General features: G+C 61.8%; 1 protein-coding gene across 1 annotated transcript; it reads right to left on the reverse strand.

The window, feature by feature from the left end:
- Positions 1 to 232: 232 nt before the first annotated feature.
- On the reverse strand, positions 233 to 25,103 carry SLC25A23 (solute carrier family 25 member 23). Its single transcript, XM_030546022.1, has 10 exons — positions 24,921 to 25,103; positions 19,970 to 20,096; positions 10,592 to 10,679; positions 9,790 to 9,901; positions 5,921 to 6,079; positions 5,310 to 5,462; positions 4,747 to 4,854; positions 3,650 to 3,817; positions 2,949 to 3,099; positions 233 to 2,141 (listed from the first exon to the last, which is right to left on the reverse strand). Exons 1-10 carry the CDS (start codon positions 25,101 to 25,103, stop codon positions 1,957 to 1,959), a joined length of 1,434 nt encoding a protein of 477 aa, XP_030401882.1. The 3' UTR covers positions 233 to 1,956.
- Between the last annotated feature and the right edge of the window lie 656 nt (positions 25,104 to 25,759).

Here is a 25,759-nt window from a genome sequence, read left to right on the forward strand (position 1 = left end):
AGTATGTAATGTGGGGGGGCAGTGCGCATGCAGCTGGGTGAGGCTGACCCCTGCAGGTTAGAATGGCACCTCTGCCCAAGGTTGGGGGAGGGGGAAGCACTGTGTGTGTGTGTGTGTAAAACGCTGCCCCCTGCTGGATGGACAGTCACTCCTAGGTGCTGGGAGGGGCAGGGGACCCAGTGGGGCTGCATAATGCTGCCCCCTGCTGGATGGGATATGTCAGAGCAGCTTGTGTGTGTGTGTGTGTGTGTGTGTGTGTGTGGAGAGAGGTGGGTGTAGGGGAGGCTGCTGTGTACATGTCATGCTACCCCCTGCTGGATGCGACATGTCAGAGTGACTGATCTGTGCAGGCACAGCACTGCCCCCTGCTGGGTGGAATTTCACCCCCTCTGCCCAGGCAACGTTACCCTGGGGTATCCCATGGGCTGGCCTTGGCGACACTGGGGCCACGAGTCCTCGCCGCATCCCACCCCCTCTGGCCAGCAGGCGTGGTGTGGCTCACCCTGCGTCCCACCCCCCAGCGGGGCCGCGCCCTGCCCCAACCACGGCCCCAGGTGCCGGGAGGCCAGTGGGTCTCCCATGCTGCACAGGGGGAGATCCACTCGGTGTGTGGAGGGGGAGACCTCTGAGGCTGCCTGGCTTCCCCTGGGTGGGGGAAGAGGAGACCAGTGCCAGGTCTCCCCTGCCTAGGCAGGGGCAGAAGAACAGTGGGTGGCAATGGAGGAAGAGCTTGCGCTAGCCCTGATTTCAAGGTAGCCCCCCAGGAAAGTCACATGTGGCCTCCCCATTTTGCAAGCTCCATGCACAAACACATGGGTTTTAGGCTGCAGCCCCTTGGGAGATCCGGTGCAGTGCCTGGGCTGGGGGGGAGCTGCAGCGCTTCACTGGGCTCTGGTAACACTCCTTGGGGGGTGACCCTCTCTACAGGAGGGGACCCCCCATGGGATCCAGTGGCATCACTGTGTCAGGGAGCCCTTCTAGAAGGATTCCCCCTAGAGTCCTGTATCATTGTGGATGGGGGGGGGGAGAGTGGCTAGTGGAGTGGTTGGGATCCAGTGTTGGTGCTGATTGAAGAGGTCTCCTGTGGGATCCAGTGTTCGTGCTGAGTCAGGGGCTGCTGATTGGAGGGATTATCCCGTGGGATCCAGTGTCAGTGCTGAGTAAAGGGCTGCTGATTGGAGGGATTCTCCCCTGGGATCCAGTGTCAGTGCTGAGTAAAGGGCTGTTGATTGGAGGGATTATCCCGTGGGATCCAGTGTCAGTGCTGAGTAAAGGGCTGCTGATTGGAGGGATTCTCCCCTGGGATCCAGTGTCAGTGCTGAGTAAAGGGCTGTTGATTGGAGGGATTATCCCGTGGGATCCAGTGTCAGTGCTGGTTGGAGGCGTCTCCACTGGGATCCACTGACAGGGCTGTGTCAGCGAGTGCTTGGGGGGCAGCAAAGCCCCCGGTGCAGAAACATGCCATGCCCCAGGCCGTAGCATGCAGGGAATGGGGTGTACATGTGTCATGCGCTTCCAGGAGCGACGCCCCCCACAGCAGACCTGGGGGTGGGGGCGGTTGGAAGCCGAGCTTGTCAAACCTCAGACTAAAATTAGTCAAACCCTGAACTTTGTATTGCTCCTCCCCACAAACGCCCCGGGTCTGCTCCTAGCCCACACCCCCTGGCAAAGGGTGCCCCTAGCAGACATGCTCTGCGTGGCAGAGTTGGGGTGAGGGGTTCCCCTTTTGGTTCTCACAGCCAACCCCTCAGGGTTGCTCCAGGGTTTGGTCCTCTGGACCGGCTCAGGCCTGCTCCATAGGGGCAGGTGTGTGCGTGGGGGGCTCCAGCTGAGATCTCTCAGTGTCCCTCTTAACGCTCCTGGATCCGGAGCTGCCCCCCCGCCCCGATCCTGCAGCGAGGGGGTGGGGGATAAGCAGTGGGCCAGGGGCATCCGGGCCCCGCCGGGCCGGCGGGTTCATCTGGACGTCACGCCCAGCACCTGCTTCATGTTCTCGTAGACCACGTAGCTGATGCTGACGGCCGGGATCACTTTCATGAAGTTGGGGGCAATGCCCCGGTACAGGCCCAGCACCCCCTCCCGCGACAGGATGTGCTTGAAAAGGCCCAGCATGGTTGGCTGCGGGGCGCCCTCAATGGAGGCTGGGGGGAGAAGGGGTCCTGGTCAGGTCCTGCCACTCACTGTCACGTCCACCTGACCCCCCTCCCCCAAGCTTTTAGGGAGCTTTGCCCCAGTCCTGCTCCCAGCCCCCCATGCAGCAGGGGCTTGAGAGCATTGCCAGAGTATGCCCTGCTACAGCTATTCTTTGCTTCCCAGAGCCCACGGGGCGAAGCATGAGTTAGAGCAGCCCCTAGGCTGCTCTTGTTGACGCAGGGAGCCAGGCAGAGGGCCCCAAATATGGCGACTGCATTGCGCAGCAGCTGGGAAGCAGCCACCCAGCAAAGGGATGGCTTGCCCAGCATGGAAATGCAGCTGCCTCTGGGGTGAGGCACCTGGGCACAGCCATGCTGCACGGGGACAGCTCGTCCTAGAGCTGCCACTGACCTGCACTAAACTCCCACTTGCCCCACGGATCTGCCCCCAGGCGCTGGCCCAGGCAAAGTGCTGTGGGGAGAGGGACGAGTGCTGAGCACTTGCCGTGCACTGGGAGGAAGAACTCGTCACTCCAGTAGCAAAGGCCCCAGGCCGGAAAACAGGGAGCCCAGAACAGGGGCTGCAGCTGGTCCCCCAACCACCCTGGCTACCTGGTCTGTTGGTCCATGGGGATTGCACCACCGATTGTCCTAGCCTATAATGCACCCGGGTCAGCTGTGCAACTTATGGGTCCTGCCCTGGGATGCAGAAATCTCCTCCTTAGTCCTTAGGCCTTGCCCATTGCCGGGGTATCTGGGCCACTGCCCCAGCCCCCCAAAGGCATCCCTCACTCATTGCATGTCCCTTGGTCTCACCTTGGGCTTGCATCCGAGTCCTCACCAAGGCCAGGGGGTAGCTGGCTATCTGCCCACAGGTGCTGGATATCGTCCCGCAGGCCAGGAGCACCAGGATGCCGGGGTCCGCTGTGTTCCTGCTGTATTTCTGAAGCCACATGTTCTTCAGCGTCTGCAGGGGGGAGGAGAGAAGAGCTGACGAGGGGGTGGATGGATGCTGGGGCAGGGGCTACAGCAGAGGGATGGGAGTTGCCAGGGATGGGGGGTTGCAGAAGGATTGCAACTGAGGACTTCAGGGTTCCACCCCAGCTCTGGGAGGGGAGTAGCACCTAATGATTGGGGAGGGAGCTGGGTGCCAGGACTCCCGGGTTCCACCTCCAGCTCTGAGAGGGGAGTGGTGTCTAGTGATTACAGCAGGGGGGCTGGGAGCCAGGACTCCTGGGTTCCACCCCTAGCTCTGGGAGGGGTGTGAGGTCTAGTGGTTAGAGCGCACGGGGGGGGAGTGGCTGGGCGCCAGGACTCCTGGGTTCTACCCCTAGCTCTGGGAGGGGTGTGGGGTCTAATGGTTAGAGCGGGAGGTGGGGGCTGGAAGTCAGGACTCCAGCATGCGCCCATTCTCAGCTCTCAAACCCCTACACCCAATAGTGTGGGAGGAGCCTATCGGCAAACAGGCTCCACCCCCTCCACCTCATTTGCAGGCCTGTGCACCCGCGGGCCCTGACCTCGTAGATAGCCAGGTCGATGCCGGCGTAGGGGATGATGCCCAGGACGTTGGGCAGGTAGCCCTTGTAAAAGGCCTGGATTCCCTCCTTCTGCAGCATCTTCTTAGCGCAGTCGGCCACCCCCGAGTACTGACCCGTCTTCCGCAGGGTCAGCCGGGTCTTCAGCACCTGCAGGAATGGATTCATTCAGGATCGTGAGAATGGCGAGGGGCCCTTGCCTGCTGCTCAAATGCAGCTGCCTCTGGGGTGGGGCAGAGCCACAGGCTAGCAGCGTAGCAATGGCTCAGCCGGTACTGAAAAGCAGCCACCTCTGGGGTGGGGCACGACCACTGACTAGCAGCCACATAGCCTGGGCACACACAATACTGAAATGCAGCTACCTCTGGGGTGGGGCAGAAAAACTGTTTGACAGAGCAGCTTAGGGCTAAATAAGGAATCACCGGAAGGACTGAGGGAGAGAGAACAGCATTTCTTGAGTTGGGATTTGGCCTGGGCACTGGAGCTAATGTCCCAACAGCCATTCCTATAAGGAGTTTCAAGGGCTCTTTAATGATCGTGAGGTCGTACAGCTCATGTGAAAGGCACTTTTCCCCGGGGCATCATGCTGGGCACTGGAGCCAGCCCTGATTGCAAAGGGAAGAGTGCCCCCTCCTGAGCCCCCTACCCTGCAGCACAGCGCCCCCTAATGTGGCACTGACTGTGAGGATAGAGCGCCCCCTGCCGAGTCCCTCATAGCGAACGGGTACTTATCCCATTACTGCAGTCTCTGACCTTTCCCAATCTTCAGTGCCCTCACAGCTCACGCTGCTATTATCACCATTGTACAGCTAGGGAAACTGAGGCAAGGAGGCTGAGGGACATGCCCAAGGTCACACAGCCAGTCAGTAGCAGAGCTGGAACCTGAATTCAGGTCTCTTGAATGGCAGGCCAGTGCCTTAACCACTCCTCTGATAACACCCCAAAGTCCCTGCTTTCATACAGGACAGGGGAGCTTTCAAGGAGGCTGGGCTGTAGCTACCGTGCTGGATGCAACCCTGGAGTGGTGCCCCCTAGAGGTGGCTCAGTGTCCACGGGGGGGAAGGGGAGCCATGCCTTACCTCCATGGGGTAGATGATTGTCTGAGCAGTGGCACCGGCCAGTGAGCCGGCCACAAATCTTTCTTGCACCCGCAGTGTCTCGTGCTGCCCACGAATCGCCCGCTTGATCTGGGATGAGAAACAGCAGATCAATCGCCTGTGCCCAGAAGGCATTTTCCAGTTTGTGATCCCCGACCCACCTTCTAGCAGGCAAAGGCAGGGGCTGGGTCCTATCATGGGGTCCCAGGCTGTAGTCCCACGGGAAAGATATTCTTGGGGGGCAGGGGAGAGCGATCTGCATTTGGGGATAGGACTGTGAGCCAGGACTCCTGGGTTCTCTCCCCAGCTCTGGGAGGGGAGTGGGGTCTAGTGGGTTAGACTAGGGCGGCTGGGACTCAGGACTCCTGGGTTCTCTCCCTAGCTCGAGGAGGGGAGTGGAGTCCAGTGGTTTAGACTAGGGGGGCTGGGACTCAGGACTCCTGGGTTCTCTCCCTAGCTCGAGGAGGGGAGTGTAGACACCCTGACATCCCTGTATCTGTACTCCTCCCCCTGCCCTCCCGGGACTCTGTGCCCCTGGCACCCACCTGCTCATAGGCCATGAACTTGATGGCAGACTCAGGCGCAATCTTCAGCACATTGATCCCGTTGCCGCGCCAAAGTGAGCGGACACCCCCCTCCTGGATCATGCCCTTCAGCCCCCCAAACACGTTCATGTTGTTGGTCTTGGAGGCGTGAACCTGCGCCAGAGATGCCGCAGCATGAGTGCCCGGGGAGGGTGTCCTGTCTTGGAGGGGCTGGATGCCCAGCCTCGTTAGGAACCCCGGCCTCGCGGAATGCAGCCACCTCTGGGGTGGTGCCCGGCAGCTGGTTAACACCCGTGCAGCAATGTTACACCGAGCCTGCACATTCAGCGCTGAAATGCAGCCACCTCTGGGGTGAGGCCCTCGATCGGTCTCACTGCCCATCTCCAAACCCCCTCTCCTTCTGCAACGTCCTTTTGGCGATGGGGTGCCCCAGAACTGCATGCAGAATTATGGGGTACGTTGTTGTACCAATGCCCAGCGGCTGCTACATTCCACCCCTGCCCATGCCCACGGGCGTCAATGCAGGGTCAGGCTATTCAGGTACATAACGCCCATTTCCCTGTAGCCATAGCCCGAGCAATCGGCTGGGAGCCTATTTCTTTTAAACTTACCTGCATGAAAACTTTAAGCCGGTCCAGCGGGGCGGTTCCGGTTCTGGAGACAGCCCCAGCCATGGCGCCCGCGAGCAGCTGCTTCCACCACATGCCTGTCCTCTTCTCCTTCTCGGAGAATTCGTCAGGGACCGTAAGGCACTCACCGATGTCCAGGACCTGCCGGGAGAGACAAGCAGATCAGAACCAGAACCCCAAGGACAGTGCAAAGCCCTGGAAGGAAACACCCGAAGAGCAGCACCCCCTGGCTGTTAGCAGCCAACCTCAAAGCGCTTCACAAGGGAAATCAGTACCATTACTCTCCTTTTACAGATGGGGAAACTGAGGCACAGAGGGTGTGTGCGGGGAAGTGATTTGCCCAAGTAGGTAGAGCCAGGAACGGAATCTGGGTGGCCCGAGTCCCAGCCCAGGGCTCTAGCTGCCAGGCCATGTACAATTCAGCACGGAGATGCCCGCAGTGGTGCAGCAGGCTGGTCCCCGGCACGGCAGCTAGCACTGGGCTGATGCCACGGGAGGGCGACACATTCCCTCAGCTGGGGAATTCCTTACAGGCAGGCCGACGGCAGATGATGGTGTTTGGGTACAAAAGCCTGGAGCTGGTAGCCCCTAGAGGGGAAAGGCCCCATGGCCCATTCCTTGGCCCCCTGAGCCAGCCAGTCCCCCACCCCTCAGCCCTGGATCAGCACCCCGCCCCCTAGAGGGAAATTCTCCCCCCAACCCCGACACCATCACCTAATCCGGCCTCATGCTAGCCTTGCGGCTTGTCCAAGGTTGGGTTTAATTTAGCTCGGCCGGTCGTCACGTGTCACGCTCCCAGGGAGGCGAGCGAGCGGGGCAGGACCCCACAGGGGAGGGGAGGGGGATCTAATAACAGGGGCTACCAGGCCGGCATTGACCGACCCCCAGAGCCTATCCCCACCCTGCTCTCCCCCTTCTGCGGGCGGTTACTGCCCCCTCCCAAGGGGAATCACCCCCTTGCCCTGGCTCAGAGTCAGCTCCCCCTTGCAGCCGCCCACAGGCATTTTGGGAGCCAACTCACCGCCCAAGGGAAGCCACCTGCAGCTAGGGGGGCCGGGGAATCAGAGTAGCTTACATTCGGAGCCAGGCTGCTCTTCCCTCGGGGGAGGCAGGTTTAGGATTTAAGCCATCTCTACTGCCGCGTGCCAGCAGTCTCCTCCGGGCACCATCCGTTGGGCCCACATGCCGAGGGAGCCCAAGAACACCGAGAGCCATAAAGAAACGTGTCCAGAGCCCTCCTCCAGTAGGATTAAAAATTCAGGTGAGCAAAGCCCCTGAGACTGCCTGGAGCCCTAATAACACTGCTTCCTATTGATCAAGTCCCGTGCTTAGGGGGATTGCCAAGCGCCTCACAAAGGCAGGGGATTGTCGTCGTTATACAGATGGGGAAACTGAGGCACAGAGCAGGGAAGGGACCTGGCCAGCGTCGCACATGGAGACAGTGGTGGAGCTGGGAATAGAATCCTGAATTCTAACCTCTCCCTGCTCTAAACCCCTAGACCGCCGTGCCCTCCCAGAACCAGGGATGGAACCCAGGAGTCCTGGCTCCCAGCCCTCTGCTCTACCCACTAGACACCACTCCTCCCCTAGAGCCAGGGATAGAACCCAGGAGTCCTGCTTCCAGCCCTCTGCTCTACCCACTAAACACCTCTCCCAGAGCCAGGGATAGAACCCAGGAGTCCTGGCTTCCAGCCCTCTGCTCTACCCACTAAACACCTCTCCCAGAGCCAGGGATAGAACCCAGGAGTCCTGGCTTCCAGCCCTCTGCTCTACCCACTAGACAAAACTCCTCCCTCAGAGCCAGGGATAGGACCCAGGAGTCCTGGCTTCCAGCCCTCTGCTCTACCCACTAAACACCTCTCCCAGAGCCAGGGATAGAACCCAGGAGTCCTGGCTTCCAGCCCTCTGCTCTACCCACTAAACACCTCTCCCAGAGCCAGGGACAGAACCCAGGAATCCTGGCTCCCAGCCCTCTGCTCTACCCACTAGACAAAACTCCTCCCTCAGAGCCAGGGATAGGACCCAGGAGTCCTGGCTTCCAGCCCTCTGCTCTACCCACTAGACACCTCTCCCAGAGCCAGGGATAGAACCCAGGAGTCCTGGCTCTCAGCCCCCTCCTTTCCCCTGCTCTAACCACTAGATTCCACTCCCTTCCCAGAGCTGGGAAACCAGGAGTCCTGCCTCCCAGTATGCAGGTGCTGTTTACTGAGTCCAGCTGGCAGGAAGTGGGGGATGGCCCGAGTTGTGGCTGAATAGCCACATGTCCTACCCGTTGAGGATCCCCCAGGATAGACTCCAAGCCCTGGGGGTGCCTCTGCTCAGCCTCCCACAGCCCGGCCAGCACCCGGAGACTCAGGAGCCCCGAGAGCCACCCTGTGGATCATGGTGGGGCACGCACCAGCCGGATCCCCTGCCGCTGATGCAGGTTCCTCCATGACAGGGTGAGCAGAGGAAGGTGAGAGTGGATGTAGAGGACAGGGGAGGCAATAAAGCCTCCTAGAAATCCCTCTAATTAGATTAGGGGACTCTGTGGTGGGAGAGGGACTTGGACAGGGCTTTGCCCTCTAGCTCATCCTGCCGTTTGCTTTTATGGGGGGGAAACTGAGGCACGGGGAGGGGGAAACTGAGGCACGGGGGGGGCAGGGACTTGCCTGAGGTCAAGAAGAAAGCGCAGGAGTCCTGATTCCCAGCCCCCCACTGTAACCCTGGACTCCACTCCTCTCCTGAAGCTGGAGACAGAGCCGAGGAATCCTCTCCAAGGCTGGAGCCGATCCACTCCCCTCCACAGCTCATAAATCAGGGTTAAATATATCTCAGGCTGTTTGCTGATCACCAGCTGAGATTAGCCCAGCAGAGAAAGGGCCCTGGCCTCCTCCCAGCAGCCCTGGCCTCCGGGCACCTTCTAAGAAGGGGGCTCTTGCCCCCTTTTCGCTGGGATCGGGCTCAGGGATGGGTTAGGTCACGGCTCCCCAGGTGAGGAGGTGGGGGTAGGGCTGCTGGTCCCCTCTGCCGCGGACAGAACCTAGAGCAAGGAGACTGCTGAGTACCTTGGTGGCAGGAATAGAACCCAGGAGTCCTGGCTGCCACCGGCCCCTCCACCCTACCTTGCCCTAACCTACTAGACCTCATGCCCCTCACAGATCCACAAATAGAACCCGTAAGTCCCCATTCCCAGCTCTAGCCACTAGACATCACACACCTCCCAGAGCTGGCCGGAGAACCCCAGAGTCCTGCTCCCAGCCCCCTGCTCTAACCACTAGACCTCACTCCTCTCCCAGAGCTGGGGAGAGAACCCAGGAGTCCTGCTCCCAGCCCCCCCTGCTCTAACCACTAGCTCTCACTCCCCTCCCAAAGCTGGGGAGAGAATCCAGGAGTCCTGCTCCAAGCCCCCCCTGCTCTTACCACTAGACCCCACTCCCCTCTCAGAGCTGGGGAGAGAACCCAGGAGTCCTACTCCCAGTCCCCCCTGCTCTAACCACTAGACTCCCTTCCCAGATCCAGGACTAAAACCTGGGAATCCCAACTCCTGTCTCTAGCCCAGTACACTCCCCTCAGAGTCAGGAATAAATCCCAGCAGGCCGGATTCCTAGCCCCTCTCCTCGGATCTAGGTTGCTGGTCCTATTCCAGCCCAGCCAGGCGCCTTTAGGTTGGTGACATGAGCCGTTGGGTCTCGGCCTAGCGCCCGGTGGAGATACGCTCCAGCCCATTGATGGAGCGCATTGGCTGGGCAGCAAGAGCCCCTGGTGGGCAGTGAGGAGTACCTGGGGGTCTCCAGGGACTGGCCGGGAGCTCCCAGCTGGGAAGCAGAGTCTGGGCTCCCGGCTGGGGACTGGCTCGCGCCCCTCCTCACCGTGGAGTGCTTCCAATAGTGGACGACCTCCTCCATGTTCTCCAGCGGGTTGAGGATGAAGTGGTCTCTCCATTCGTGCCAGTCGACGGTCATGGTGCCGTCCTTGTCCATGCTGCCGAGCAGACAAGAGCCGCACCCAGGGTGAGGGTCAGTTCACCTGCCCCGCCCCCTGCCCCCGATTGCTGGCCTGCGCCAACCCCCACCAGCCCAGGGACACAAGTGTTTGTGCAGATGCTTAGCCACCAAGACCCCTGCCCTACCCACTAGACCACACTCCCTTAATAATAATAATAGGAGTCATACCTATCTCCTAAAACTGGAAGGGATCTTGAAAGGTCATTGAGTCTAGCCCCCTACCTTCACTAGCAGGACCAAGTACTGATTTTTGCCCCAGATGGCCCCCTCAAGGATTGAGCTCACAACCCTGGGTTTAAGCAGGCCAATGCTCAAACCACTAAGCTATCCTTCCCCCCCTTCTGAAACTGGGGAGAGAAGCCAGGAGTCGGTGAACCCAGCCCCCCCGACCACACTCCCTCCTGGAGCTGGGGAGAGAACCCAGGAGTCCTGGATCCCAGCCCCCCTGCTCTACCCACTAGACCACACTCCCTCCTGGAGCTGGGGCAAGAACTCAGGATTCCTGGCTCCCAGCCCCCCTGCTCTACCCCACTAGATTGCAGCAGTAATGAATGCAGCTTGCATGGCATAGCTGAGGCTGATCTCACGGGGGTTGCGAGCAGACAGCGGCGCAGGGTTTGGGGGTGTACAGGCCGTGCTGGGGGGGAACGGGGGACCCCGGTCTCACCTTTGGAGGATTTTCTCTGCCTGCTGCAGAGAGATGTAGACTCCGAGGCTGTGGAATGTCTGCTGGATCTCGGACACATCGATCTGGCCTGAGCAGAAGCACAGGGACCATGCAGGTCAGCAGGGACCGTGGGGGGGGGGGGATTCGGGGGGAAGCTGGGAGAGGGGGACCTATTGGGCTACACAGATGCACACAGGGGGCATCAACAGAACTGTGATAGGGGGTGACAAGGTGTGTGTGTGGGGTTCTACGCCTCCCCCCCCCACGCTGCATGCCCAGGGAGATCAGCAGGCAGAGCTGGGACTGGGATGATTGGGGCATGGGGGGGGGGCAGCCAGAGAGGGGCCAATCCAGGCTGCAGCCAGTGAGCTTGCCAGGGGCTAGGAGCTTCTTAAAGCCCCAGGTCTGCCCAGAGGGAGAGAAGCGGGGCTGGGGGCACTCACCCACTCTGGCTCAGCTCCCCAGAGCCCCAGCCCCAGTCTGCCCTGAGCTCCACAGCTGGCGTCTTTAGGGGGTCCTGAGTGGGTGGGAACGCCAATGGAGGCAGGGAGGGAGGGGCAGCTGGGCTCCGAGTGGGAGGTCTGGATCTGCGGGCAGGCGCGTGGGGCTGTGCATGCGTGTGGGCATGGGCATGTGTGTGCACAAGGAGAGTGAACACACGCGTCTCTGGCCCTGCATGGTGAGACGTCTGTGCAGACCCTTGTGTATGTGCCCGCCCGCGAATCTGTGGGCTGCTTCCTGCCTGGCGGGCACCACTCTGTGCGGGGTGGAAGAGTGTCAAAGGTGGAGGGTCGGATCAGAGAGGGGAGAGGAGGTCAAAGCAGGACTGGGACAGAGGGGAGGAGAGAGGGAGTGGGACGGAGGGGAGGAGAGAGGGAGGGGTGGAGAGAGGGAATGGGACAGAGAGGAGAGAGGGAGTGGGACAGAGAGGAGAGAGGGAGTGGGACAGAGGGGAGGGCAAATCAAAGTAAATCCTGTCTGCAAGAAAGAGGGAAAGAAAAAGGAAATGAAAGAGTGGGAGGGGAGAGGGGGATGGAGAATAATTGAGAAAACGCCTTCCCTAGGGAAAGGTGGAGGAGGAAAAAGGGAACAGGAGAACGGAGGAAGGGAAGGAAAAAGGGAACAGAGAGGAAGTGGAGAGAAATGTATTTATCTAGGTGAAGCAATTCACTGGCTACCCTGGCACAGAGATTAACGCCAGCCTGATGGACCAGCCGGTGGTGCCCCAAGCTGCCCACAGGTGCAGCCAGCTGCTGGGTCCCAGCTGGGCACAGCCCATGCCCACAGGGGGACCAGCCCTTGCAGCTGCCAGCTCTGCCAATGTGCTGCTCTGCCAGGCGAGGCGGAGCAGAGGGGCAGCCGATGGATCTCCCCGGCCCAGTGCTAACGGGAGCCACTCACCCCCTGCACATGCCTGGAGGGGCCCAGGGCCCACAGAGGCTTCGGTTCAGGGGCCCTCACCCCACCTGGGCAGGGATCCCCAAGATCAAACAGCCACTGGCCTCCGTGAGCCACCCCCATGTGCTGGCCACGAGGGGCCTCTGCGGGGCTCTTACGTAAGCTGCTCAGTTCAGTTCGGTGAACTAAGGTCATTAGAATTAATCCCCAGCTGATTTCCTGGCCAGGCCCTTAGCCTGGCATGGGGCCCAGCGGGGGACGGGCTGAGATTCCAGGGCATGGAGCAGCCGGGGCAGAGCGCAGGGAGGGGGAAAAGGCCCTAGGAAGTTCTTGGTCTGCACTGCATGAAGCACAGAGAGAGGGCTCAGCGCTGTCTGCTTTGCTGTGGTATCATCCAATCGCCCATCCTGTGCCAGCCCCATCCGCCCATCCTGTGCCAGCCCCATCTACAACACCCTCTGCCAGCCCCATCCACCCATCCTGTGCCAGCCCCATCTACCCACACGCCCATCCTGTGCCAGCCCCATCCACCCATCCTGTGCCAGCCCCATCTACCCATCCACACACCCTCTGCCAACCCCATCCACCCATCCTGTGCCAGCCCCATCCCTCCATCTACACACTGCCCTCAGCCAGCCCCATCCCTCCATCAACACACTGCCCTCAGCCAGCCTCATCCTTCCATCCACCCACCATCGCCAGCCCTATCCAATTTATCCTGTGCCAGCCCCATCTACCCATCCACACACCCCCTGCCAGCCCCATCCACCCATCCTGTGCCAGCCCCATCCTTCCATCCACACACTGCCCTCAGCCAGCCCCATCCCTCCATCGACACACTGCCCTCAGCCAGCCTCATCCTTCCATCCACCCACCATCGCCAGCCCTATCCAATTTATCCTGTGCCAGCCCCATCTACCCATCCACACACCCCCTGCCAGCCCCATCCACCCATCCTGTGCCAGCCCCATCCTTCCATCCACACACTGCCCTCAGCCAGCCCCATCCTTCCATCCACCCACCCTCTGCAGCCCCATCCACCCATCCTGTGCCAGCCCCATCCTTCCATCTACACACTGCCCTCAGCCAGCCCCATCCTTCCATCCACCCACCCTCTGCAGCCCCATCCACCCATCCTGTGCCAGCCCCATCTACCCACACGCCCATCCTGTGCCAGCCCCATCCACCCATCCTGTGCCAGCCCCATCTACCCATCCACAACCCTCTGCCAACCCCATCCACCCATCCTGTGCCAGCCCCATCCCTCCATCTACACACTGCCCTCAGCCAGCCCCATCCCTCCATCAACACACTGCCCTCAGCCAGCCTCATCCTTCCATCCACCCACCATCGCCAGCCCTATCCAATTTATCCTGTGCCAGCCCCATCTACCCATCCACACACCCCCTGCCAGCCCCATCCACCCATCCTGTGCCAGCCCCATCCTTCCATCCACACACTGCCCTCAGCCAGCCCCATCCCTCCATCGACACACTGCCCTCAGCCAGCCTCATCCTTCCATCCACCCACCATCGCCAGCCCTATCCAATTTATCCTGTGCCAGCCCCATCTACCCATCCACACACCCCCTGCCAGCCCCATCCACCCATCCTGTGCCAGCCCCATCCTTCCATCCACACACTGCCCTCAGCCAGCCCCATCCTTCCATCCACCCACCCTCTGCAGCCCCATCCACCCATCCTGTGCCAGCCCCATCCTTCCATCTACACACTGCCCTCAGCCAGCCCCATCCTTCCATCCACCCACCCTCTGCAGCCCCATCCACCACCACCCCGCCAGCCCCATCCAATTTATCCTGTGCCAGCCCCATCTACCCATCCGCCCACCCTCTGCCAGCCCCATCCACCCATCCTGTGCCAGATCCATCCTTCCATCCACATACCCTCCGCAGCCCCTCCGCCACCCCTCTGCCAGCCCCCTCCACCCATCCACACCCTCTCCGCAGTCCCATCCACCAGCCCACTCTCTGCTAGCCCCATCCACCCATCCTGTGCCAGCCCCATCCACCCATCCATCCCCCACCCTCAGCCAGCCCCATCCTTCTTTCCATCCACACACCCTCTGCCAGCCCCATCCACCTTATCCTGTGCCAGCCCCATCCACCCACCCATCCTGTGCCAGCCCCATCCTTCCATCCACCCCTATGATGTCGTGTGTGTGTGTGGGGGGGGTTCTTGTTTTTTCTGTGTTTCCCAGTGGTTTGCATGCACAGGGGGTGGGACTCAGTGTCCCCTCATCCTTCCATCCACCCCCCACCCTCTGCCAGGCCATCCTGTGCCACTCCCATCCCAAGATCATTCATCCATCCACTGCTATCCCAGTAACCCCTGAACAAAAGAGACGAGAGCTAACCTATCCCCATCCATCCCCCACCCCCCTACATAGGCGGGAAGGATGGCCCAGGGGTTAGAGCACAAGCCTGAGTCTTGGTAGAGTTCAATTCACTGCTCTGCTATAGATTCCTGTAGTGCTGTGTGCCTCAGTTTCCCCCATCAGGAAGATGGGGCTTGTGAGGCACTCAGACCCTTCTGCGCATGGGATATGCAGGGCTCATTTCCAACCTGCTCTGGAGAGACGACCACCTCTGGGGTGGGACGCGGCAGGCGTCTGCCAGCACACGCCAGCGCTGCACTGCAGCATAGGGCGGGCTGCGCTGGATAATCCTGAGCCAAGAAGAAACTGCAGGGGGTGAGCTGAGGTCGGTGGAATTTAATCAGGGAAAGCGGCCAATAATATCCCTGTCATTGCAAAAGGGCTACCTAATCAGCAGTCGCTGCCCAGACCTCAATGGGGAGCGGAGAGCCAGTCCCCACCCTGAAGCACAGCACCTCTTTGTGCCACACGGGGGTTCGCACGGAGTGCCTAGGGAGAGCGCCCGCTAGTGAGCGCCCCAAGGGACTGGCTCGTTCCTGACTCAGGAGGAAAAGCAGCCCCCAGGGATCCCCCCAGCATCACCGCCTGCTACTCGGAGGGCTCCCATCCAAGCACAGGCCTGGTGGCAGCAGACCTGACCCTGTCCAGCCCTGCTTGGCACAGGCCCGGTGGCAGCAGACCTGACCCTGTCCAGCCCTGCTTGGCACAGGCCCGGTGGCAGCAGACCTGGCCCTGTCCAGCCCTGCTTGGCACAGGCCCGGTGGCAGCAGACCTGGCCCTGTCCAGCCCTGCTTGGCACAGGCCCGGTGGCAGCCGACCTGGCCCTGTCCAGCCCTGCTTGGCACAGGCCCGGTGGCAGCCGACCTGGCCCTGTCCAGCCCTGCTTGGCACAGGCCCGGTGGCAGCAGACCTGGCCCTGTCCAGCCCTGCTTGGCACAGGCCCGGTGGCAGCCGACCTGGCCCTGTCCAGCCCTGCTTGGCACAGGCCCGGTGGCAGCAGACCTGGCCCTGTCCAGCCCTGCTTGGAACAGGCCCGGTGGCAGCAGACCTGGCCCTGTCCAGCCCTGCTTGGCACAGGCCCGGTGGCAGCAGACCTGGCCCTGTCCATCCCTGCTTGGCACAGACCCGGTGGCAGCAGACCTGACCCTGTCCAGCCCTGCTTGGCACAGGCCCGGTGGCAGCAGACCTGGCCCTGTCCAGCCCTGCTTGGCACAGGCCCGGTGGCAGCAGACTTGACCCTGTCCAGCCTTGCTTGGCACAGGCTCGGTGGCAGCAGATGTGCCCTGCGGGCATTGGCTAAGAGGCTGGGCCATCCCCCCATAGGTGTCTCTCCGAGCTGACAGCGCCAGCAGAGGGAGGACTAAAAAGCCACCCACCCTCCAGGCTAAAAATTGCCAGGGAGTGACGCCAGCTGCGCCTGCTTCTCATCTCCGCGCTGCCCACACACAGCACGGCATCCCTGCCCCCTTCCCCACCACGGGCCAGCGCCCACTCCAGGGGACCGATCCCAAGGGCCAGAGTGGGGAGCAGAGGCTCCAGCTTCATCCTTGATATGGGGCTGAGGGAGACACTCCCCCCCCCCCCACAAGCTCCTGGCTTGGAGGAGGGGGTTAAAAATGTGGGGGTAGCGATCAAATGGCTGGGAGTCCTTTAATTCCCCGGCACCAGCCCGGATCCAGCCCCGTATCAGGCTGGAAGCGGCTTTCAATCGAACGCCCTGCGCCTCGCCCACCATTTCGTCATGTGGACCGAGTGGGTTGGGGCTGAGTCCAGCTCCTGACCCCAGACCCCATGTGCTGGCAGTCCCAGCAAGAAGGCCATGGATGAGGAGGATGACGAGACCGTTGAAGCCGGGCGCATGGTGTGTGTTATTATGGTAGTACCCAGAAGCCTTCAACTGAGATTGGGGGCCCATGGTGCTGGAAACGGGAGCCCTGGCTCCTAGAGTCGAGACCCTCCATGCTCTAATCACTAGACCCCACACCCCTCTAAGAGCCAGGGATAGAACCCAGGCGTCCTGGCTTCCAGTCCCCTCCTCCACTCTAACCACTAGACCCCACTCCCCTCTAAGAGCCAGGGATACAACCCCAGGAGTCCTGGCTCCCAGCCCCGCCCCCCCCCCAACACTAGACTTACTGGGACATATTCCCTTCTCACTACCACCAGTGTAAACGCAGAGTAGCTCCACTCCGTCGGGTTTACACCCAAGGTAACTGAGCCCCCATATTTATATCTCACTCATTATGCAGCCTCAGGCCTTAGACCTGACTGGACTTGACCCTCAACCTCGTCTCTCTCAGGGAGCCAGTTCTCATCCATGCCCATCGCTCCACACCCATCCCCCAGGCGACAGGGAGCACTGGACACTTGCCATCCCTCGAGCAGCCAGACACAACAGGAAACCAGTCTGGAACCAAGAGGTGAAGAAGCTCCTAGACAGACAGATCCTCTCCCGAGCTGGGGATAAAACCCAGGAATCCTGGCTCCCAGCTCCCCCTGTTCTAACCACTAGACCCCACTCCCTCGAACCAGGGACAGCCCCGAGGAATCCTGGCTCCCAGCTCCCCCTGCTCTAACCACTAGACACCACTCCCCTCCCAGAACCAGGGACAGCACCGAGGAATCCTGGCTCCCAGCTCCCCCTGCTCTAACCACTAGACTCTCTCCTTTTAGAGACACAATGAGCAAAGATCGAGGCGCTGATGTCAGGGGCTCATCACCTGGTAGCAGGCGAATAGGGACAGGAGCAGCCTCGGGCGGTGCTGAGCCTGGCACTGGGCCCTGTCCCATTCAGGATCGTCCCTTCAAACACAATGAGGGAGCAACCCAGGCGCCTGGGTGGGATCGGGGGCTCGTGGGAGCCAGATTCGGCTGGTGACGGCCTGAGGGAACCAGGGAAGGCAGCTGGAACTGACCGAGACAGGTCTGATTCTCAGTCACTCAGGCCCCTCCAGCAGTGCAACCGAAGAGTCCCGCCAGTTCAAGGGGGGTCCCCCCAGCCGGTGTGGAGCTGGCGCATGGGCCCTACTCCCAGCCCCCTGGCACAGGCGGCAGATCTGAGCCCCATGCCCAGGGGACAGGTGGGGGAACATCAGGGACTGGATGGGGGCATGACTAGGTGGCCCTGGGGAGCATGAGAGGGGTGGGGCCAGATTCCTCTGTGCCCTGGCTATTCTCTGCCCCGCAGGGGCCGTGGGGAGCAGATGCAAGGAGCCCAAGCCCAGATCCCCAAGCTCCAAGCCATCTTGGCCCCCATCTCTGAGCATAGGGCTTGGAGCAACCCGGGCGGGGAGCGGGGGGAGAGGAGATGGAGGAAGGCGAGAGGAGGGCAGGTTTTGGGGGTAGAAACAGAGGAAAGAAGGAAGGGGGAAGAGGGAGAGGAGGGCTGATGGGAGGGAGGGACTGAAGGGGGAGAGGGAGTGATGGCATGGGGGATGGAGGGAGGGATGGAAGGGGAAGGGAGGGGTCGTGGGGGAGAGCAGTGGGGTGGGGGATGGAGGGAGGGATGGAAGGGGAAGGGAGGGGTCGTGGGGGAGAGCAGTGGGGTGGGGGTGGAGGGAGGGAGGGATGGAAGGGGAAGGGAGGGGCTGCTGGGGGAGCAGTGGGGAGGGGGAGGGAGGAAAGGGAGAAGGAAGGTAGCGGAGGCAATGGGGAGGAGAATGGAGGTTGGGGGAGAAGTGAGGGGGAGGGAAGGGAGGTGGCAGGGGTGTGTGGAGGGAGGGATGGAAGGGGAAGGGAGGGGCTGCTGGGGGAGCAGTGGGGAAGGGGAGGGAGGAAAGGGAGAAGGAAGGTAGCGGAGGCAATGGGGAGGAGAATGGAGGTTGGGGGAGAAGTGAGGGGGAGGGAAGGGAGGTGGCAGGGGTGTGTGGAGGGAGGGATGGAAGGGGAAAGGAGGGGCCGTTGGGAGAGAGCAGTGGGGTGGGGGATGGAGGCAGGGATGGAAGGGGGAAAGGAGAGGCCATTGGGGGAGCAGTGGGGTGGGGGTGGAGGGAGGGATAGGAGCGGTGGCATAGAGCATGGAGGGAGGGATGGAAGGGGAAGGGAGGGGCCGTTTGGGGAGAGCAGTGGGGTGGGGGATGGAGGGAGGGATGGAAGGGGAAGGGAGGGGCTGCTGGGGGAGCAGTGGGGAGGGGGAGGGAGGAAAGGGAGAAGGAAGGTAGCGGAGGCAATGGGGAGGAGAATGGAGGTTGGGGGAGAAGTGGGGATGGGGGAGGGAAGGGAGGTGGCAGGGGTGTATGGAGGGAGGGATGGAAGGGGAAGGGAGGGGCTGTTGGGGGAGCAGTGGGGGGGACGGAGGGAAGGGAGATGGCAGGGGAAGGTGACACAGGGAAGGGAGGCAGCAGGGGCGTGGGTGTGGAGAGAGGGATGGATGGGGAAGGGAGGGGCCGTTGGACTAGCAGTGGGGAGGGGCATGGCGGGAAGGGAGGTGGGGGGGTAGGGGAAGGGGGGGTGGCTGGGGGAGCAGTGGGGTGGGGGATGGAGGGAGGGAGAAGGGAGGGAGTGGAGGCAATAGAGGAAGGAGGGAAAGTTGGGGGAGCAGTGGGGTGGGGGATGGAGGGAGGGATGGAAGGGGAAGGGAGGGGCTGTTGGGGGAGCAGTGGGGAGGGAGAGGGAGGAAAGGGAGAAGGAAGGTAGCGGAGGCAATGGGGAGGAGAATGGAGGTTGGGGGAGAAGTGAGGGGGAGGGAAGGGAGGTGGCAGGGGTGTATGGAGGGAGGGATGGAAGGGGAAGGGAGGGGCTGCTGGGGGAGCAGTGGGGAGGGGGAGGGAGGAAAGGGAGAAGGAAGGTAGCGGAGGCAATGGGGAGGAGAATGGAGGTTGGGGGAGAAGTGGGGATGGGGGAGGGAAGGGAGGTGGCAGGGGTGTATGGAGGGAGGGATGGTAGGGGAAGGGAGGGGCTGTTGGGGGAGCAGTGGGGGGGACGGAGGGAAGGGAGATGGCAGGGGAAGGTGACACAGGGAAGGGAGGCAGCAGGGGCGTGGGTGTGGAGAGAGGGATGGATGGGGAAGGGAGGGGCCGTTGGACTAGCAGTGGGGAGGGGGATGGCGGGAAGGGAGGTGGGGGGGTAGGGAAAGGAGGGTGGCTGGGGGAGCAGTGGGGTGGGGGATGGAGGGAGGGAGAAGGGAGGTAGTGGAGGCAATAGAGGAAGGAGGGAAAGTTGGGGGAGCAGTGGGGTGGGGGACATAGGGAAGGGAGGTGGGAGGGCAGCGGGAGGGGACGCAGGGAAGGGTGGTGGCTGAGGGGCAGGAGGAGGGGACGGAGGGAAGGGAGGCAGTGGGGGAGGAGGCAGCAGGGGGCAGGAGGAGGGGACGGAGGGAAGGGAGGTGGTGAGGGGAGGAGGCAGCAGGGGGCAGGAGGAGGGGACGGAGGGAAGGGAGGTGGTGGGGGAGGAGGCAGCAGGGGGCAGGAGGAGGGGACGGAGGGAAGGGAGGTGGTGGGGGAGGAGGCAGCAGGGGGCAGGAGGAGGGGACGGAGGGAAGGGAGGTGGTGGGGGAGGAGGTGGGGAGGACAGCGGGAGGGGACGGAGGGAAGGGAGGGGGCAGGGGGCAGGAGGGGATGGAGGCGGGGGGCCGAGGGGGGGCCGTACCATCGTTGTTGCGGTCCAGGCTGTGGAACATGAGCCGCAGTTTACGCTCTCGCTCCTGCAGGTAAGACACAAACTCCTCGAAGTCCAGCTCCCCGTCCTGGTCCGTGTCGCCCTCGCGCAGGATCTCCTGGGGGGAGAGCGGCCATGAGGACCTGCTGCCCCACATCGCACCTCCACTGCTGAGACTGGGGGCCAGGACGTCTGGGTTCTATCCCTGGCTCGGGGAGGGGAGTGAGGTCTAGTGGTTAAAGCGGAGTTGGGGGCTGGGAGCAGGACGCCTGGGTTCTATCCCCAGCTCAGGGAGGGTAGGGGAGGACAGTGAGGTCTAGCGGATAGAGGGGGAAGGGGGCATTCTGTGTGTGTGACACTTGGATTGTGGGAGAAGGTGTGTTTGTGGCAGAACACATACCCGGCGGGGGAGGGTGAGAGGGTGTGTATGCCCCCTAAGGAAATATCCGATTGGTTGCATGTGTTACTGTGTGCAAGCACACGTGAGCGTGCAAGGTTGTGAGTGAGCTGAGTGTGCAAGGATGCTCGTGCAAGCAGAGTTTGCAGGGCAGATTCCCATGCACCGGGATGCCAGCTGCAGGAACTTGCCCCCCTGCCCTGGGGGGTGGCGTTACCCACCCGTAGGGAGCTCCAGGCAGCCCCATCCAGTTGATGGGCACCAGGCGGGGCAGGGGGGTGGCCCGGGGCCCATGCTGGAAAAGCCGAGGCCATGTGCCCCGGGAATGTCTCCCCCTGGCAATGACAGAGGGGTTATTGTGCTTGAGCTGATGCCGCCTCTCACACATCTGGCCTCTGGCCAACCCAAATGTTCCCAGTGTCACAGGGGAGGTCTCCACCACCACACAAAACCCAGCTCTACAAAGTGCCAGGATCCCTACTTCCACCCAGGGAAACTGAGGCACAAAGTGGGGCAGGGACTTGGCCCAGGAAGAGAATCCAGGAGTCCAGACTCCCAGACGCCCCCAAACTGCACTCTAATCACCAGTCTCCTCCCAGAGCTCGGTATAGAACCCAGGAGTCCTGCCTCCCAGATGTCCCTCCTCTAGCTGACCGTCCTGTGCCCTAACTGCTGACCCATACTGCCCCTTGCCCAGGACTCCAGAACTGGGTTTGGTTTGGATCTGGATTCCACTGGATCCCAAGCACCAGTATCCAAAACGGGGTTGGATATGAGCCCTCTGTGCTCTTCCCACACTCCACCGGGACCTTGTGGCGGGGCAGGGGTCCCTGGCCCAGGTGACCAGAACCAACAGTCCCACGCTGGCCTCTCTGGCTTTGCCACGTGTCCCTCGTTATTAGGACACGGTTCAGGCCTGGATCGGGCCCAGCTATTTTCGGCTTGTTCTGTTTACATTCCACATGCCGGTCCGGCTCGCTTGCACGTCCCAGCCGCTCATGTGAGAGGCTGAGGAGACGGCGGCGGGACGGGGGCGGATGTGAGGGCACAGCTTGGGCACTTGTTCCGTGAGGCATTCCAGGCACGTGCAATCACAACAGGCTGGAAATTAGGTAATCCAGGGCCTGGAGTAAGGGGATGGGGAGTCAGGACTCCTGGGTTCGATTCCCTGCTTTTGGGGGGGGAGTAGAGTCTAGTGGTTAGAGCAGAGGAGCTGGAAGTCAGGACTCCTGGGTTCGATTCCCTGCTTTGGGAGGGGAGTAGGGGCTAGTGGTCAGAGCAGGGGGCTAGGAGTTGGGATTCCTGGGTTCGATTCTCTGCTTTGGGAGGGGAGTAGGAGCTAGTGGTTAGAGCAGGGGTGGGGTGAGGACTCCTGGGCTTTGTCACAAACCCAGGGAAGGAGGTGGGAAGTATTAGGAGTCAGAACTCCTGGGTTCTATTCCCAGCTTTGGGAAAGGAGTAGGAGCTAGTGGTCAGAGCAGGGAGCTGGGAGTCGGGATTCCTGGGTTCGATTCTCTGCTTTGTGAAGGGAGTAGGAGCTAGTGGTCAGAGCAGGGGGCTGGGAGTCGGGATTCCTGGGTTCGATTCCCTGCTTTGTGAAGGGAGTAGGAGCTAGTGGTCAGAGCAGGGGGCTGGGAGTCGGAATTCCTGGGTTCGATTCTCTGCTTTGTGAAGGGAGTAGGAGCTAGTGGTCAGAGCAGGGGGCTGGGAGTCGGGATTCCTGGGTTCAATTCCCTGCTTTGGGAAGGGAGTAGGAGCTAGTGGTCAGAGCAGGGGGCTGGGAGTCAGGACTCTTGGGTTCTAGTCCTATTACTGCCACCATCTCCCGGTGTGACTTGGCAGAACACTCCGTGAGCTCTGGGATCGGAGTAAGGGGCATCCAGCGGCTCCCCAGCCTCTGCAGTCCTGTGATAGTAAAAGGGCCACGAGCAATGGACTAAACATAAGACCGGAGATGTGAGTCGGGGCCTATTTATACCTCCCCATGTTTGTGTTTCATTCAGACCCCCTTCAGCTCTGTTTCCCCTGACACTGGGCTTTCTAAGCAGAGGGGCCCCCGGCCACTCCCGCCGAGCCGAACCCATTGGCTGGAGCTGGGGGCGCAGAACTGGGGGTGCAGAATGGACCCAGCCCGCCCCAGGGTCAATCCAAGCTGGAAAAGCCCTGTTGAGTCCTCCCCACCCCCAGCCGCTGCAGGGTGGGCCTGGCAGATTGGGCCGCCTAGCGGCACAGAAGTGTGTGCACGGGGGCACGCACACACTTGCACATGCCCATGCATGCCCGAGGACACGCGGGCACATGCAGGCATGAGGGCGCCCCCAGGCAGGGCCATAAAGCACATGTGCAAGAGGACACAGCAGCACATGCACGAGGGCACACGTTTGCATGAGGGCACATGACTGCACAGACACGAGCTTGCATGTGGAGAAACAGGCAGACACACCTATGGGTTGCAGCCATGCATGGGGCAGCTCACGCAGGAACATATGTGCACACACATGCATTTGCACACCCTCCTGGGCTTTGTGGGATAGTAGAATGCCCCCCTCCTCCATGGGTAAAGCTAGGGGGACCCCAAGCAAAGACCGAAATACCCTGAAGACAAGGGAGCACTTTCTGGACAAATGTCTAACAAAGAGACTCCAGGACTCCTGGGTTCCATGCCCACTTCTGGGAGGGGAGGGACAACTGGTGGGTAAGAGCAGGGGAGACAGGAAGCCATGACTCCTGGATATGCGTGTCCATATATAAGTGAGTGTGGACTCATGTCCCCCCCCAACCCCCATGAAAACACCTGTGCGTGTCCCTCACACACACGTGCCCAGGTCCATGTACAGCTCGTGTGCATGCTCAGACGCCCCACACGTGTTTGTGTGCGGACAGCTGCGTAGGTGCATGCCATCACGCATGTGGTCACGTGCACGTGTGTCTGCCACGCAGGCTAGGGGGTGTGTACGCCCGTGTGCCCTCAGTCAACCACATCCCTGCTTGCATGCAAGATGGGGGGGTCCATCTTCCCACTCAGTGAGCCCCAGGTGTCCCTCCCCAGAGGCGGGCACTGTCCCACCAGGGGAGGGGACTCTGATAGCTAACAGGGTCAAAATCGTAGGGGCTGGGGGAGAGGGGATCCCCCCCTTGCACCCCATGACCCCAATGCCCATCCACACCTGGATGCATTGGCACGTGGAGGCCAAAGCGACATCTCCCAGCTGGAGAACCCAGGCCCAGGGCTGAGCAGTCCACACTGCTGAGAGATGCTGGGGCCCCCTGAATATCAGTGGGACAGAGCAGGCAGGGTTCCCGCCTCGCCCCATCTCAGCAAGGGAGCTGGGAGGCAGAGGAGGGGGGAGTAGCTCCCAGTGTCACTGTCCATCCCCAGCTCTGCCTCTTGCTCCTGCTGCCCAGGGGAGGGAGAGTGGGGAGGGCAGGACTTTCCAGCCCCACATTAAAGACCCATCACTTCCCAGGCAGAGTTCAGGAGGTACTCAAAATGGGAAGCAGTGGGGTCTAGTGATTAGAGCAGGAGGGACCTGGGACCCTGAACTCCTGGGTTCTATTCCAAGTGTGTGTGTGGGGGGGGGGGGGGCTGGTGTGTTAGAGCAATGGGGGCTGGGAGCCAGAACTCCTGGGTTCTATCCTCAGTTTGGAGAAGGGGGTTGGGGTCTGGTGGGTTAGAGCAATGGGGGCTGGGACCCTGAACTCCTGGGTTCTATCCTCAGTGTGGAGAAGGGGGTGGGAGGTCTGGTGGGTTGGAGCTGGGAGCCAGAACTCCTGGGTTCTATGTTCAGTGTGCGTGTGGGGGGCCTGGTGGGTTAGAGCAATGGGAGCTGGGAGCCAGAACTCCTGGGTTCTATGTTCATTGTGCGTGTGGGGGGCCTGGTGGGTTAGAGCAATGGGGGCTGGGACCCTGAACTCCTGGGTTCTATCCTCAGTGTGGAGAAGGGGGTGGGAGGTCTGGTGGGTTGGAGCTGGGAGCCAGAACTCCTGGGTTCTATGTTCAGTGTGCGTGTGGGGGGCCTGGTGGGTTAGAGCAATGGGAGCTGGGAGCCAGAACTCCTGGGTTCTATGTTCATTGTGCGTGTGGGGGGCCTGGTGGGTTAGAGCAATGGGGGCTGGGACCCTGAACTCCTGGGTTCTATCCTCAGTGTGGAGAAGGGGGTGGGAGGTCTGGTGGGTTGGAGCTGGGAGCCAGAACTCCTGGGTTCTATGTTCAGTGTGCGTGTGGGGGGCCTGGTGGGTTAGAGCAATGGGAGCTGGGAGCCAGAACTCCTGGGTTCTATGTTCAGTGTGCGTGTGGGGGGCCTGGTGGGTTAGAACAATGGGGGCTGGGAGCCAGAACTCCTGGGTTCTATCCTCAGTAGGCGTTGGGGTCTGGTCGGTTAGAGCAATGGGGGCTGGGAGCCAGAACGCCTGGGATCTAATCCCAGCTCTGCCACTGATCCACTGCATGACCCTGGGCACGTCCCCTTACGCCATGCCTCAGTTTCCCCACTGGCCAGTGAAGCTGTGCCACTCCCGGCCAGCGAGGAGCCCCTCCGCGCTCACCTGTTCAGCTCGGGAGCTGGCATTCATGCCCATCCGCGCCAGCCCCTCCCGCAGCTCGTTGATGTCCACCCGCCCGTCCTTGTTGGTGTCCAGCTGGTCGAAGAGCTCGGCCCAGCGCTTCCGGCGCTCGGGGTCCCGGCTGTCCGGGCACAGCGCCGGCCCCCCATCCCGCGCCCCCCGCATGGCGGTGCCCCCCGCTAAGCCCCGGGGCTGGGGGGGCCCCGCATGCCAGGCTGCAGCGCTGGGGTCTCAGCGCCTCCGGGCCCCTCCCCGGGCGCTGGGGCTGGGCGGCGCCGCCCGGCGCTGCATGGCCTCGGTGCGGGCACCCCGGGGCTCCGCTCCCACCTGGGGCGGTGCGATCCCTGCCAGGCGGCTCCGGGAAAAGCCGCGCCGCCAGCACAAGGGCATGGCACAATGCGCTGGTTGGCGTCGCCTCCCACGGAGATTGTTCCCTCCGCCCCCAAACCCTTCCCTCCGCCCCCGCCGCTTCCCCCCGCTGGCCTACGGCTGGGGGGGGATGTGGCACCCAGGAGCCCTGGGCCCCTCTGACAGGCTGCAGCCTTCCCCATTCTGCTAGGAGCTCTCTGCTGCCAGGGAAAGCTAACAAAGGAACAGGAGACCAGGACTCCTGGGTCCTATCCCCAGCTCTGGGAGGGGAGTGGGGGCTAGTGGTTAGAGCTGGGAGCCAGACTCCTGAGTCCTATCTCCAGCTCTGGGAGGGGAGTGGGGGCTAGTGGTTAGAGCGGGGTGGGCTAGGAGCCAGGACTCCTGAGTCCTATCTCCAGCTCTGGGAGGGAAGTGGGTGCTAGTGGTTGGAGCAGGGGTCTGGGAGTCAGGAT

Source organism: Gopherus evgoodei, unplaced genomic scaffold (genome assembly GCF_007399415.2).
Source record: "Gopherus evgoodei ecotype Sinaloan lineage unplaced genomic scaffold, rGopEvg1_v1.p scaffold_40_arrow_ctg1, whole genome shotgun sequence".
NCBI classification, from domain to species: Eukaryota; Metazoa; Chordata; order Testudines; family Testudinidae; genus Gopherus; species Gopherus evgoodei.

Coding starts and splice junctions, on each gene's coding strand:
- SLC25A23 (XM_030546022.1), bottom strand. CDS start 25,103: ATGCGGGGGGCGCGGGATGGGGGGCCGGCGCTGTGCCCGGACAGCCGG. Junction 9,902..10,591: donor GCAGAGAAAATCCTCCAAAG/GTGAGACCGGGG, acceptor TCTGCTCGGCAG/CATGGACAAGGACGGCACCA. Junction 2,142..2,948: donor GACTCGGATGCAAGCCCAAG/GTGAGACCAAGG, acceptor TTCTCCCCCCAG/CCTCCATTGAGGGCGCCCCG.